Source organism: Nomascus leucogenys, chromosome 13, assembly GCF_006542625.1.
Source record: "Nomascus leucogenys isolate Asia chromosome 13, Asia_NLE_v1, whole genome shotgun sequence".
NCBI lineage: Eukaryota > Metazoa > Chordata > Mammalia > Primates > Hylobatidae > Nomascus > Nomascus leucogenys.
Window position 1 is genome coordinate 31,550,669 of NC_044393.1, and position 16,206 is coordinate 31,566,874.

Here is a 16,206-nt window from a genome sequence, read left to right on the forward strand (position 1 = left end):
TGGGTGCGGTGGCTCACACCTGTAATCCCAGCATTTGTGGGAGGCCGAGGCGGGCGGATCACAAGGTCAGGAAATGAGACCATCCTGGCGAACATGGTGAAACCCCGTCTCTATTAAAAATACAAAAAAAATTAGCCGGGCATGATGGCGGGCGCCTATAGCCCCAGCTACTCAGGAGGCTGAGGCAGGAGAATGGTGTGAACCTGGGAGGCAGAGCTTGCAGTGAGCCGAGATCGCGCCACTGCACTCTAGCCTGGGCGACAGAGAGAGACACCATCTCAAAAGAAAAAAAAAAACCAACAACTATAAATGCCAATATAATGGAGAGTGCAAAACTCAAGCCTAAGGAACAGGTTCACATTTAAGTATATGAAAGGCTACTTTCACTTAACAAGAACTTTCATTGAAGAGAATAAAACTGACATTTTGAGAAATATCAAGGAACTTACAAGATCCTTCAAAAAATGAAGTGGCCAAAGGTCAGAAAACCAAGAGAAAAAATTTTATTCTAAATTGGCATAATGAAAAGAAATCAAATCAAAGGTTGGGTCCTGGGTTCTAACCCCAACTCAGCCATATGCAATTATCATATAGATGTATGGTATAAATCCTTTCATCTATCAGAAGTTTAGTTTTTATCTATAAAATGAAAGTAAATTAGATAACTTGAGAGCTCCACTCTCACTAAAATTATAGGATTCTAAGCATTAAAAATCACATATATTTGATGAGATTCACACAGACTACATAAGTTATTATCTAAAATGTTGCTACCATTCATTTTTAAATGAATGCAAAAATTCCTTTTTTTTTTTTGAGACAGGGTCTTACTCTGTTGCCCAGGCTGGAGTGCAGTGGCACAATCACAGCTCACTGCAGCCGCAACTTCCAAGGCTCAAGCAATCCTCCCATCTCAGCCTCCTGAGTAGCTGGGACCACAGGCATGGGCGACCACGCCTGGCTAATTCTTTTTTTTTTTTTTTTTTTTTTTTTTTTTTGTAGAGATGAGGTCTCCATATGTTGCCCAGGCTGGTACCAAACTCCTGGGCTCAAGTGATTTCCTGACGATTCAGCCTCCCAAAATGCTGGGATTACAGGCATGAGGCACAGTGCCTGGCCTCTTTTTTCTAACAAGATGATCAAAGTTCAAAACTCTAACAGGAATAATATATCTAAAAACCACCTAGAATGTTTAAACTGTTCCTAAGGGTTCAGTTTCTTCCTTCAGCAATTAAAATGAACCAGATTATGGCCACGGCCTGAGAAAGGTTTATTTCTAACGTCAGCAGATTATTCCACAGATTTATGTAGAACCGCTAGAAAGAGGGCAAGAGGCTGGGCGCGCTGGCTCACGCCTGTAATCCCAGGACTTCGGGAGGCCGAGGCGGGTGGATCACCTGAGGACGAGAGTTCAAGACCAGCCTGACCAACATGGAAAAACCCTGTCTCTACTAAAAAAGAAAAATACAAAATTAACCAGGCCTGGTGGTGCATGCCTGTAATCCCAGCTACTCGGGAGGCTGGGGAAGGAGAATCGCTTGAACCTGGGAAGTGGAGGTTGCCGTTAGTTGAGATCACGCCACTGCACTCCAGCCTGGGCAACAAAAACAAAATTCTGTCTCAAAAAAAAAAAAAAAAGGGCAAGAAAAAAAAGATTCTTCAAAGTTAACTTGCTGAGCAGAAGAAAAATAACCTAAAAAGAAAGCACATTCTATAACAAAAACTGATATAAAAGCAAGGTGAGATACAAGAATTAACTAGTTTAAGATTTTGGGCTGGGCGCGGTAATCCCAGCACTTTGGGAGGCCGAGGTGGGCGGATCACGAGGTCAGGAGATCAAGACCACGGTGAAACCCCGTCTCTACTAAAAATACAAAAAAATTAGCCAGGCGTGGTGGCGGGCGCCTGTAGTCCCAGCTACTCAGAGAGGCTGAGGCAGGAGAATGGTGTGAACCCGGGAAGCGGAGCTTGCAGTGAGCCGAGATTGCGCCACTGCACTCCAGCCTGGGCGACAGAGCGAGACTCTGTCTCAAAAAAAAAAAAAAAAGATTTTGGTAAGAGGCGGCCAGATGCAGTGACTCACGCCTATAATCCCAGAACTTTGGGAGGCCGAGGCGGGTGGATCACAAGGTCAAGAGATCGAGACCATCCTGGCCAACATGGTGAAACCCCGTCTCTACTAAAAATACAAAAAATTAGCCAGGCATGGTGGCGGGCGCCTGTAGTCCCAGCTACTCGGGAGGCTGAGGCAGCAGAATGGCGTGAACCCAGGAGGTGGAGCTTGCAGTGAGCCGAGATCTCGCCACTGCACTCCAGCCTGGTGACAGAGCAAGACTCCGTCTAAAAAAAAAAAAGATTTTGGTAAGAGGCTGGACCAGCGGCTCACACCTATAATCTCAGTATTTTGGGAGGCTGAGGCAGGTAGATCACTTGAGCCCAGGAGTTTGACACCATTCTGGGCAACAGAATAAGACCTCATCTCTACAAATAAAAAAATTGGCCAGGCATGGTGGCACACACCCGTCGTCCCAGCTTCTCAGGAGGCTGAGGTGGGAGGATCATTTGAGCCCGAGAAGTCAAGGCTGCAGTGAGCCGTGATGGCACCACTAAACTCAGCCTAGATAACAGAGGGAAATCTTGTCTCAAAAAAAAGGACTTTGGTAATGTTCTCTTCTACTACCGAAATCAGCTTTTTTGGTTGCATTCAGCCAATATTTATTAGTACCTATTATGTGCAAGAAGTTACTGCAGAATTTTCCAGGTAAATGAGCTAGCAAATGCAAGGGCCCTAAAGTGTACCCAAGATTGGGGTGTTTGAGAAATAGGCTGAAGGCCAGAATGGCTGAAACACAACGAATAATGACCAATTAGAATGTGCTAGGAGAACCGTTCGAGAAGTAGGCAAGGGCCAAGCAGAAAAGTGACATGACGTGACTTCCATTTTTCAAAAGGACCACTTTGCTTGCTAAGCACCTATGAAAAGTCAAAAATGCCTTTCAAATGATAAGCTCCATGATTTTACTGTATCTAAATCTAAGCTTACTCCAGTCATTCTTTTCTTGGTATTTAATGATAAGTAAATCATTTGGGTTTTTTTTTGTTTGTTCGTTGAGACACGGTCTCAATTAGTCGCCCAGGATAGTGTCTAGTGGCTTGATGTCAGCTGCAGCCTCAACCTCCTGGGCTCAAGCAATCCTCTCACGTTAGCTTCCCCAGTACCTCCAACTACAGATGCAGGCTACCACACCTGGCTAATTTTGTTTATTTCCTGTAGAGACAAAGCTTCACTATGTTGCCCAGACTGGTCTCGAATTCCAGGGCTCAAGCAATTCTCCCACCTTGGGGTCCCAAAGTACTGGGATTACAGGCGTAAGACACCACACCTGGCAATAAGTCATTTGCAAATTGCTATTAAATGTGGAATTGTACACAAAAATTTTAATTGTAATTATTTAACATTGTAAAAATGCAGTAATTATCTCACTCTCTTCCTCCACTGCTTTTTCCTTTATTTGCAAACTATGGGTTTAAATGGAAGATACTTTAAATATAGTCATCTATTTCTTTTTTTTATGGGAGGGACGGAGTCTCCCTCTTGTCACCCAGGCTACAGTGCAGTCATGCGATAGGCTCATTGCAATCTCCGCCTCCCAGGTTCAAGGGATTCTCCTGCCTCAGCCTCCCAAGTGGCTGGGATTACAGGCAGCCGCCACCACGCCCAGCTAATTTTTGTATTTTTAGTAGAGATGGGGTTTCACTGTGTTGGCCAGGCTGGTCTTGAACTCCTGACCTCAGGTGATCCGCCTGCCTCAGCCTCCCAAAGTGCTGGGATTACAGGGGTAAGCCACCATGCCCAGCCATCCATTTCTTTTATTAAGTTTTTTTATACTTTTAAAAAATATTCTAAACAGGAAAAGGGTTCAACTGAACTTAACTGAAAAAAGACCCTGATGCTGAACCATATATCATCACATGAAGTATAATAAAGTACAAATAGCCATAAGTGACATCTTTTTACTTTTTTCTTTTTTTGAGACGCAGTTTCGCTCTGTCACCCAGGCTGGAGTGCAATGATGTGATCTCGGCTCACTGCAACCTCCACCTCCCAGGTTCAAGTGATTCTCCTGCCTCAGCCTCCCTAGTAGCTGGGATTACAGGCGCCCGCCTGTAATCCCAGCTAATTTTCATATTTTTAGTAGAGACGAGGTTTCACCAGGTTGGCCAGGCTGGTCTCAAACTCCTGACCTCAGGTTTCTCACACGCCTCGGCCTCCCAAAGTGCTGGGATTACAGGCGCGAGCCACCATGCCTGGCCGTGACATCTTATGTAACAACAGAAGGGAATAATGTTGGCTGGGCACAGTGGCTCACAGCTGTAATCCCAGAACTTTGGGAGGCCAAGGCAGGTGGATCACATGAGGTCAGGAGTTCAAAGCCAGCCTGACCAACATGGCAAAACTCCATCTCTACTAAAAAATAATAATAAAAAATAAATAAATTAGTTGGGCGTGGTGGTCTGCACCTGTAATCCCAGCTACCCAAGAGGCTGAGGCAGGAGAATTGCTTGAACCCAGAAGGTGGAGGTTGCAGTGAGCTGAGACTGCACCACTGCTCTCCAGCCTGGGCGACAGAAGAAGACTCTGTCTCAAAAAAAAAAAAAAAAAGACTGAAGTTTTACCTGACAGTGAGTGCTGGAATTACCATTTATGAACCCAATTTATTTATTTGTGTGTGTGTGTGTGTGTGTGTGTGACAGACAGAGTCTCACTCTGTCTCTGGGTTCAAGTGATTCTCCTGCCTCAGCCTCCCGAGTAGCTGGGACTACAGGCGTGCACCACCACACCTGGCTGGTTTTTTTTATTTTTAATAGAGACAGGGCTTCGCCATGTTAGCCAGGCTGGTCTCGAACTCCTGACCTCAGGTGATCCGCCCGCCTCCACCTCCCAAAGTGCTGGGATTACAGGCATGAGCCACCAAGCCTGGCCTATTTAACTATATTTAGTTGAGGGTTTTTTTTTTTTTTTTTTTTTTTGAGACAGGGTAAGCATGAGCCACCATGCCCGGCCTGGACCCTATTTAAACTCAGCAAAGACACAACAACCATTTCATAAAAGCATAGTATTTCAGCATGAAAGTCCTAAGAATGTACAACACTACAAGGGAGTTCACAGTGATCTTATGACAATAGGAAATCCCAAGTGTAAAAAACAATACAAATCCTACCTCTAACCGGGCAATAATTAACACTGACAGATGACTTTAGGAAAAGCTTAAGAAAAAAGAATTCAAATCAAGAACTCAAAGTAGAGATAATTTTCACCTATCCCACCATTGAGGACTAGTTCCAAGTACTGATGCAAGCATCTGTATATAAATTGTCAAATGTACAGGCTGAGCATCCCTAATCCAAAACTCCAAGAAGCTCCAAAATCTGAAACCTTTGGAGTGCCAATCTGACGCCAAAAATGGAAATGTCTACACCTGACCTCACATGATGGGTTGCCATCAAAACACAGTCAAAGGCTGGACATGGTGGTTCATGCCTATAATCCTAGCACTTTGGGAGGTCAAGGTGGGCAGATGGTTTGAGCCCAGGAGGTCAAGACCAGGCTGGGCAACATGGTAAAACCCCATCTCTGTTAAAAAAAAAAAACAAAAAACAAACAAAAAACAAAAAACACACACACACACACACACACAAAAATTACTCAGCCACAGTGGCATGCGCCTGTAGTCCCAACTACTTGGGAAGCTAAAGTGGGAGGATCGTTTGAGCCCAGGAAGCTAAGGTTGCAGTGAGCTGTGATCATGCCACTGCACTCCAGCCTGGGCAACAGAGTGAGACTCTGTCTCCAACACACACACACACACACACACACACACACACACACACACACACAGTCAAAACTTTATTTTGGGGCCAGGTGCGGTGGTTCACACCTTTAATCCCAGGACTTTGGGAGGCTGAGGCAGGCACATCACTTCAGGTCAGGGGTTTGAGACCAGCCTGGCCAATACGGTGAAACCCCCATCTCTACTAAAAATACAAAAATTTGCCGGGCATGATGCCTCATGTCCGTAATCCCAGCTACTCAGGAGGCTGAGGTAAGAGAATCGCTTGGACCTGGGAGGCAGAGGTTGCAGTGAGCCAAGACCACGCCATTGCACTCCAGCCTGGGCGACAGAGTGAGACTCCGTCTCAAAAAAAAGAAAACAACTTTGTTTCATGCATATAAGGTAAATATGAAACACAAACGAATTCTGTGTTTAGACTTGGGCCCCATCCTCAAGATACCTTATTATGTATGTGGTAAATATTCCAAGATGCTAAAAATTCTCAAATCCAAAACACTTCAGTCTCAAGCATTTCAGATAAAGGATACTCAACCTGTACCATCACATTACCCAGAAAAGCTTTTATCAAAGAAGAAACCCTTTGTCGTGCCCAAAAAATCTCCAGCAAATCAGTAAACCTTTGATAATCATAGATAAGTCCACACAAATGTTTCCGGAACCAAAAAATAAAAATAAAAAATTGCAATTATTTTCAAATAGTAAAATCACATAGATAAAATATAATTCTGGCCAGGCACGTGGCTCATGCCTGTAATCCCAGCACTCTGGGAGGCTAAGGTGGGTGGATCACCTGAGGTCAGGTGATACAATATATATAGATATAATATATAAAATATATCTATATAATAGATAATATATATCTATTATGTATTATATATAATATATAAAATAGATCTATATACTATGTAATACATATGAGATATATATTATATAATATATAACATATTATCATATATATCTTTATATATTATATATCTATATGTTATATATAAATATATATTATATAACATATAAAATAGATATATAATAGATATATAATATATAATATACAAAATTCTGACCCTAATGTCCCACCAGATGAGATTTCCAAGTACGGAGGAGAAAAAACTAACAAGTCATTCTGCACATAAGCTTATCCTTAACACATAAGGGAGAACAGGCAAAGAAAATGCCAAAAGATTTCAAAGGTGTCACTACTACCTTTAAAAGGAAAAGGGAGAAATGTGAGTTAAATAACTGGTGTCAGCTGGGTGCAGTGGCTTATGCCTGTAATCCCAACACTTTGGGGGGCTGAGGTGGGTGCATCACCTGAGGTACGGAGTTCAAGACCAGCCTGGCCAACATGGTAAAACCCTGTCTCTACTAAAAATACAAAAAATTAGTCGGGTGTGGTGGCTCACACCTATAATCCCAGCTACTCAGGAGGCTGAGGCAGGAGGATCACTTCAACCCGGGAGGCAGAGGTTACAGTGAGCCGAGACTGCGCCACTGCACTCCAGCCTGGGTGATACAGTCAGACTCCGTCTCAAAGATAACATAACACAACACAACATAAAATAAAATAAAATAAAATAAAATAAAAAAACTGGTGTCTTCCTGTCCATTATCACAGGCAAGACACTCACCAAACTAGCCCTTGGTCGACCATTATGCAAAACTTCCCACCACTTTCATCCTTTGCTGCTGAATCCTTTGGACAACCTGGAACAGTAGACATGACTACTGTCTGGCATTACTACTGACAGTAAAACATAAATGATTCTGGAAACAACCAAGATTTCTACATTTTTATTAGTCCTTAAAAAATGTACTTAATTGCCAGGCCTCGTGGCTCACACCTATAATCCCAGCACTTTGGGAGGCTGAGGTGGGAGGATTGCTTTGAGTCCAGGAATTCAAGACCAGTCTGGGCAACATGACAAAACCCCATCTCTACTAAAAATACAAAAATTAGCTAGGCGTGGTGTCACGCACCTCTAATTCCAGCTACTTGGGAAGCTGAGGCACAAGATTGCTTGAGCACAGGAGACAGAGGTTGCAGTAAGCCATGATCATGCCACTGCACTCCAGCCTGGGCGACGGAGCCAGGCCCTGTCTCAAAAAAATAAAAAATAAAAATAAAAAATAAATAAATAAAAAACTACTTAGTTCTATACAACAACTAGTCTGGATTGTTCAAAAATATCACGATTGGATACAGGATTTTAAGCCACAAAGAATAATTTTGAAACGAGAGAAAAATTTGAATCTGGACTATATATTATATACAATCATATCAATGTTAAGTTTCTTGAGTGTGATAATGGCATTGTGGTTATGTAGGAAAATGTCTTTGTTCTTTTTTTTTTTTTTTGAGACCAAGTCTTGCTCTGTCACCCAGGCTAGAGTGCAGTGGTGCCATCTCGGCTCACTGCAGCCTCTGCCTCCTGGGTTCAAGTGATTCTCCAGCCTCAGCCTCCCGAGTAGCTAGGATTACAGGTGCACGCCACCATGCCCAGCTAATTTTTTGTATTTTTAGTAGTGACGGGGTTTTGCCTCAAATTCCTGACCTAAGGTGATCCGCCCAACTCAGCCTCCCAAAGTGCTGGGATTACAGGCGTGAGCCACTGCGCCAGGCCATGTCTTTGTTCTTAAGACATACTATTTAAAGTGCTCAGAGGTGGCTGGGCATGGTGGCTCACGCCCGTAATCCCAGCACTTTGGGAGGCCAAGGCAGGCCTTGAGGTCAGGAGTTTGAGACCAGCCTGATCAACATGGCAAAACACTGACCAGGTATGTCCCCTCGACCTTGGCCTCCATAACTGTAAGAAATAAATTACTTTTCTTTATAAATTACTCACTTTTGGATATTCTGTTATAAGTAATAGAAAATGGACTAAGACACTATGGTACTCCTTCAATTTTTCTATAGGTTTGAAATTTTTCAAAATAAATAAACATAAAGTAAAAAATAAAAATATGTATTTAACACCACCTTGGATTAAGGTGTTTATTGGACAGACCTGAGTTCTCAAGTGATCAAGATGGTAATCAGCTGGTTCAGATCTTTGACATCCTTTCTCATCCATTCCTGAGTAACAATAAACTAAATGCCTGCACAACTTCTGAGAGAAGTGTGGTGTTAATGAGGCATATAATAAGAGACTAGTTAGTAATCACACATTCATGGCCGGAAATCTGGAATTCTTAAAACAGCCTTCAAAAAGAATAAGGGGCCGGGCACCGTGGCTCACACCTGTAATCCCAGCACTTCGGGAGTCTGAAGCAGAGGATTGCTTGAGGCCAGGAGTTTGAGACTAGCCTGAGGAACAAAATGAGACCCCCCTCTATCTCTATAAAAAAATTTTTTTTTAATTAGGTGCAGTGGTGCATGCCTGTGGTCCCAGCTACTGGGGAGGCTGACAGGAAGATTCCTCGAGCCCAGGAGCTCAAGGTTGTAGTGAGCTATGATGGTGCCACTGCACCATCTAGCTTTAGGCCACAGAGTGAGACCCTGTATCTAAAAATAAAAAACTGGGCAAGCACAGTGGCTCGTGCCTATAATCCCAGCACTTTGGGAAGCCAAGATAGGAGGATTGCTTGAGCTCAGGAATTCAAGACTAGTGAACTCCCACCTCAACAAAAACTACAAAAATTAGTTGGGTGTGGTGGCATGTGCCTGTAGTCCCAGCTACTAGGGAAGCTGGAAGGACTGCTTGAGCCCAGGAAGTCAAGGGTGCAGTGAGCCATGATTGTACCACTGAACTCCAGCCTGGATGACAAAGTGAGACCCTGTCTCAAAAAATAAATACACACATATATATACACATATATAAGACATGTCTATATATAACACAATGACAAGTGGTTCAAAATATATTAACTGAATGAAAGAAGCAATGATGAAATTTTTTCAAGTATTAATTATTTAGGTTACAGGTATCTGAACTTTTTTTTTTCTTTTTCTTAACAGTCTCTGCCACCCAGGCTACAGTGAGGTAGTGCGATCTTGGCTCACAGCAACCTCCACCTCCCAGGTTCAAGCAATTCTCCAGCCTCAGCCTCCCCAGGTAGCTGGAATTACAGGCACCCACCACCACGCCTAGCTAATTTTTGCATTTTCAGTAGAGACAGGGTTTCACCATGTTGGCCAGGCTGGTCTCAAACTCCTGACCTCAAGTGATCCACCCGCCTCAACCTCCCAAAGTGCTGGGATTACAGGCATGAGCCATCACAGCTGGTCACAGGTAGAATTTTATGGATTACTTTCATTTTCTCTGTTGCATTTATGTATATTGCTTTTATAATAGGTCAAAAAAATTAAGGCACACACATAATTAACCAAGCTAAAATTTACCAAACCCAGAGGTAAGCATCCTTCATTCTGGCTCTGAGATATGAGCTAGATGCCAGATGCAAATCTAGGGACAGATTCATCAGAATTGTTTTTGAGATGGAGCTTCACTCTTGTTGCCCAGGCTGGAGTGCAATGGCACGATCTCGGCTCACTGCAACCTCCATCTCCCGGGTTAAAGCGATTCTCCTGCCTCAGCCTCCTGAGTAGCTAGGATTACAGGCGTGCACACACACGCCCGGCTAATTTTTGTATTTTTAGTAGAGACGGGGTTTCACCATGTTGGCCAGGCTGGTCTTGAACTCCTGACCTCAAGTGATCCACCCACCTCGGCCTCCCAAAGTGCTGGGATTACAGGTGTGAGCCAGGGTGACCAGCCCATCAAAATTATGAACAAGGACAGACGAGGTGGCTCATGCCTGTAATCCCAACACTTTGAGAGGCGGAGGTGGGTGGATCGCTTGAGTCCAAAAGTTCCAGACCAGCCCGGGGAACAAAGCGAGACTGTCTCTACCAAAAAAAAAAAAAAGAAAAAGAAAAAGAAAATCATAAACAGTATTTATCATCAAATGTCAAAAGAATAACGAAGGCTGGGTGCAGTGGCTCACGCCTGTAATCCCAGCACTTTGGGAGGCCGAGGCAGACGGATCACGAGGTCAAGAGTTCAAGACCAGCCTGGCCAACATAGTAAAACCCCATCTCTACTAAAAATACAAAAATTAGCCAGGCATGGTGGTGCACACCTGTAGTCCTAGCTACTCGGGAGGCTGAGGCAGGAGAATCACTTCAGTCTGGGAAGTGGAGGTTGCAGTGAGCCAAGACCACACTACTGCACTCCAGCGTGGGTTACAGAGCAAGACTCTGTCTCAGAAAAAAAAAAAAAGAATAATGAAGTACAAAAGTGTAGCCATTATTCACTAAATTCGTTCATTAAATATATATTTATTGAAGGCAACTATGTACCTAGTACTGTGGGTAATTAATAAAATACAGACTCTGCTCTCAAGGAGTTTACAGTCTAACTAGAGGAACCAACCAAGCAAACCATTAATCCATTAAAAGAGCACAACGAATATCAGAGAAGTAATGCCTATGGATGTAAAAGGCCAATGAACAAGATACTATGAAGGATAAGCGACAAAAAGCCAAAGGCAGTTAAGATGAGGCACTGAGCAAAATATTCAATTAGCACATCTCAGACACAAGCTGTAGACTAACAGACCACTCCCAAGCTTACAGCAGGTTCATACAATGGTGTTTATTCAAAGATATATTCAAATTAAGATGAAGGGGCCTGGTGCAGTGGCTCACACCTGTAAAACTAAGATGAAGAAATATAATTCAGTTCGCACATAAAGCATGTACTATGCCAAGAATTCTGCCCAGAGCCAAATTACAAACACAAATAAAACTCAGTTCCTGCCCTTAAGGTACTCATAGAAAAAATTAATTATCCTCCCTTTTAAAAACAGAATATACCATTAACAGGCATATTTGTAATAAACATATAATATGTATTAAATAATTATAACCATATATAATTAACAGCATATGTAACAATACGCCATATATATGACAATAGAGGGCCAGGTATGGTTGCTCACACCTGTAATCCCAGTGCTTTGTGAAGCTGTGGTGGGAAGATCACTTGAGGCCAGGAGTTTGAGACCAGTTTAACCAACATAGCAAGACTTCATCTCTAGGAAAAAATTTAAAAATTAGCTGGGGTGGTGGTGTATGCTACTCGGAAGGCTGAGGTGGGACTACTGCTTGAGCCCAGGAGTTCAAGGCTACAGTGAGCTACGATTATACCACTGCACTCCAGCTGTGGACAACAGAGTGAGACCCTGTTTCTAAAAATATAAATTAATATTAAATTAAAAAATAATAGGCCAGGTGCAGTGGCTCACGTCTGTAATCCTGGCACTTTGGGAGGCCAAAGCCAGTGGATCGCTTGACCCCAGGAGTTCGAGACCAACCTGGGCAACATGGCAAAACTCCTTCTCCACAAAAAATACACAAAATCAGCCAGGCATAGTGGTATGTGCCCGAAGTCCTAGCTACTCAGAAGGCTGAGGTGGGGGGATCACTTGAGCCTAGGAGGTCAAGGCTGCAGTGAGCTGTGACTGTGCTACTGTACTCCAGCCCAGGTGACAGAACAAGACCCTGTCTCAAAAAATATATAATATTAATAGAAAAGTGCCATTAACAGGCAATTAAGGATGATAAACCTCAGATCATCATAAAGGCTATCATTTATTAAGGACTGACTCAATGCCAGGGATGCACATTCCACCAAAAAGAGGGGTTAAATCCCTCCCAGGTTACAAAGCTAGGTTTTTGTTTTGAGACAGGGTCTTGCTATGTGGCCCAGGCTGGAGAGCAGTGGTGTGATCACAGCTCACTGCAGCCTCCATCTCCAAGCTACCCTCCTGCCTCAGCCTCCTGAGTAGCTAAAACTACAAGCACACACACCAACATGCAAGGCTTTTTTTTTTTTTTTTTTTTTAATAGAGACAAGGTCTCGTACTCCTGAGTTTAAGTAATCCTCCCGCCTTAGCCTCCCAAAGTGCTGGGATTACAGGCATGAGCCACCACACTCGACCATAAAGCTAGGTTTTGAGCTCAGTGGCTCTGTCTCTTCCAAGGCTCGATTATAAGAAAAGCATACAAAAAGCTCGATTACAAGAAAAAGATCAAACTATTGGATATAAAAACAATATAGAAAACAGCACAGACATCTGACCCCAAGATAAATTTTATTTATATATAAAGACCAAGTTTTATGGCTTCATGTTATATAGTTGGTATTTGTTCAGGTATTTATCTTGAATACGGTCCATCAAGAAAACAAAACTTAAAGGAAAAAGTTTGTATTGACTGCTACAATTTATAACACACTATGGAAGAATGAAAGGGTCAGCATCAAATTTTCAGTTTCTCCAATGTCGACAAGTCATCTTATGTCTAAATCAGGGGTTGACAAAGTACAGCCCCAAATCAAATCTGGCCTGCAGCCTGTTTTTGTAAGTAAAACAAACATTTGTAAATAAAATAATTTTTTTAAATTGGAACACAGCCATGCCCATTCATTTGGGTATGGCTGCTTTCCTACTACAATGGCAGACCTGAGTGGTGAAGACAAATATGATCCACAAAACAAAAAACACTGATTTTCTAGTCCTTTACAGAAAAAGTTTGCAGACCCCTGGTCTAAATGATTACCATATATCACAAATGGTGGAAAAATAATTAGCCTGTTCATTTCGGCCCTATTTAAGCTTTATTATTAACTCTGCCTGATTTAAGTACTCTTCCTTTATAATTACTGTCACTTAATTTCCACAAATATGTCCACATTTCGGTTATTTTCCAGAGTAGGTCTTACATTAGCTGCCCAGTAATTTATCCTTCACATCATTACTACAACAAAATCCTAATTAAGGCACATCTGTGGCCAGGTACGGTAGCTCATGCCTGTAATCCCAGCACTTTGGGAGGCTAAGGCGGACGGATCACGAGGTCAGGAGTTCAAGACAAGCCTGACCAACATGGTGAAACCCCGTCTCTACTAAAAATACAAAAATTACCTGGGCGTGGTAGTGCACTCCTAGCTACTCAGGAGGTTGAGGCAGAAGAATTGCTTGAACCTGGGAGGTAGAGGTTGCAATGAGCTGAGATCGCACCACTGCACTCCAGCCTGGGCAACAGAGTGAGACTCCATCTCAGGGAAAAAAAAAAAAAAAAAAAAAGGAAAAAAAAAAAAGGCACATCTGCGATTATCCCCATAGTTATGCTTCAGTTTTGTACAATCTACAAAGATATAGACAAGAAAAGATGAACACACGGATAAGAGCTTCTATGACTAAATAATTTCTAATATCCGATTCATATTAGAACACCTCAAAGTGCCATTTAGAACCAATAGCATCTGGCCAGGTGCGGTGGCTCACGCCTATAATCCCAGCGCTTTGGGAGGCCGAGGCAGGTGGATCATCTGAGGTCAGGATTTCGAGACCAGCCTGGCCAACATGGTGAAACCCTGTCTCTATTAAAAAAAATAAAAAAATTAGCTGGGCATGGTGGCGTGTGCCTGTAGTCCCAGCTACTTGGGAGGTTAAGGTGGGAGAATCACTTGAACACGGGAGGCAGAGGTTGCAGTGAGCCGAGATCTCGCCCCATTGCACTCCAGCCTGGGTGACACAGCAAGACTACGTCTAAAAAAAAGAACAACATCAGTGTCACCTGACTGCATATGAGAAATGCAAATTCATGGCCCCTATTCCAGACCTACCAGGTGATTCTTATGCACATTAAAAGTCCAAGAATAACTGCGCCAAAACAGAGTTCATATCACTTACCTTGAGTGTGAAAAGACTGATTCGGCCAGGCAGTTTATAAAACAACCCCTCTCCTCCTCTTGAATTGGAATGTAGCATAGCATTGAGGCATGCGAGAGGGGACGTCCCACTGTAAAACCACAAAAGAATGGATGAGGGTCATACAATCCATCTGCCTACTTAAAGACTCAATCCCTCCAACTCATTCTTAAATGAGAAGCTAAGCAAGAAATACAGAAGAAAAAATCTCATGAGAATTTCACTGTGAAAATAGTAAAAGAATAACCAAATGAAATTCACATAAATCACACTCAGAGAACTCTGGAATAAACATTATGTGATACCCAAAATCCATAACTAACACTTCTTCAGTGCTTTTTGACAATATAAATCAAATTTCCAAGAAATTTAGAAAAACCTCACAATTTCTTCAAGTTATATTTTAGTAAGTTAATAAATTTTAGTAAAATTTTACTATTAAAAGTTTCCTAGCCTCTATATTTCAATCTACATATCACTCAGAAACTGCCATAGAATATTATCACAAAGAATGACAGAATCAATGGTGCTGTGCCAATATAACAAGCAGAACTTTTTCTCCAGTTAAACATTTTCTAGTAAGTACACAAAAAGAACAGTATTTCATTTGTTTTTTTCTCTGCTGGGAGTGGGGAGATTGAGTTTAATTCTATATCTACCCAGGAACAATTATTTAAACCTAAATGCAAAAAGTAAGTCAAGTGGATTTAGTTCCCAGTAATGCTTAAACATTAAACTGAAACAATGGCATACTAAGTTGTTTCATGGTCCCTGCCACAACAGCAGGTTGCAAAACGGTGACAATTCAGTGCCAAGGATGTTACTTACTGAATCTTTAACTAGAAAAGCTACCAAAAATATCAACAAATGCCCATTATTAACTGAGTTTGGCACTAGCATATTAGTGCTAGGAGTCACCTGTGCACCCTCTCTTCCCTCTCCCCAGCATGTTAAAAAATACATAAATAGCTTAAGTAAGCCTCTTCACATTTTTCAGAACTAGAGGCCCTAATTTATGCAGTGTTAAAAATAAATTCTGAGTCTAAAAAAGCCATTAAAAAACTATAACTTATTTTGCCTTGGAACACACTGGATGCTAAAAAATTTTTCACCAAGAACCAATCTCTAAAAGAAACCTTGTGCAAAATCTGGAGTATCAAGTGGGTGTGCTAGCATCTCTGCTACAAGGGGAACAGCATGCTGGCACAGCTATTCTGTGACTCCTACATATTATACCTCTGTCTACAAATTACAGAGCTGCTCACTCATCATGAGCCATCATGACTGCTTCATAATTCCTCTAAGAACAAGAAGCAGAAACAAGTTAAGGTTCTCAATTCCATATGTCCCAGAGGGACTCATTTACCTTCTATAGGCAAAGTGGTCCAACAGCAGTGCAGACAGCAGCATGATGGGAAATAGCCCATAAAAGCAAAAATAAAGCACAATTATAACACTACACAGTGGATAAGTACAAGTCAAATAAATGTGATGCAGACAATCTTAATCTTCCCTCCCCACAAAACATCAACTTGAGAATGTTTGAACTGACAACTGGAAAGTGAGGGCCTTTTGACCCTAAAAGGTCAATTAAAGCAGCTAAGTTTGACTAGCAAAAACATGAAGTTTGCTCTGAGTC

The 16,206-nt window shown here is 42.2% G+C and overlaps 1 protein-coding gene across 5 annotated transcripts in view; it reads right to left on the reverse strand.

Annotated features, from left to right (window-relative positions):
* Positions 1-16,206, reverse strand: part of ASXL1 (ASXL transcriptional regulator 1) — an 81,939-nt gene that overhangs the window by 56,227 nt on the left and 9,506 nt on the right. For 3 of the 5 annotated variants that reach the window (XM_030826787.1, XM_030826789.1, XM_030826790.1), the window contains exons 3-4: positions 15,934-15,936; positions 14,550-14,658 (exon numbers count right to left, since the gene is read on the reverse strand). In XM_030826787.1, the coding sequence (XP_030682647.1) occupies positions 14,550-14,658; positions 15,934-15,936 (112 nt within the window). Of the gene's footprint in view, positions 1-11,850; positions 11,888-14,549; positions 14,659-15,933; positions 15,937-16,206 lie in introns of those variants that run through there. The other 2 variants (XM_030826791.1, XM_030826788.1) reach the window with 2 other exon arrangements.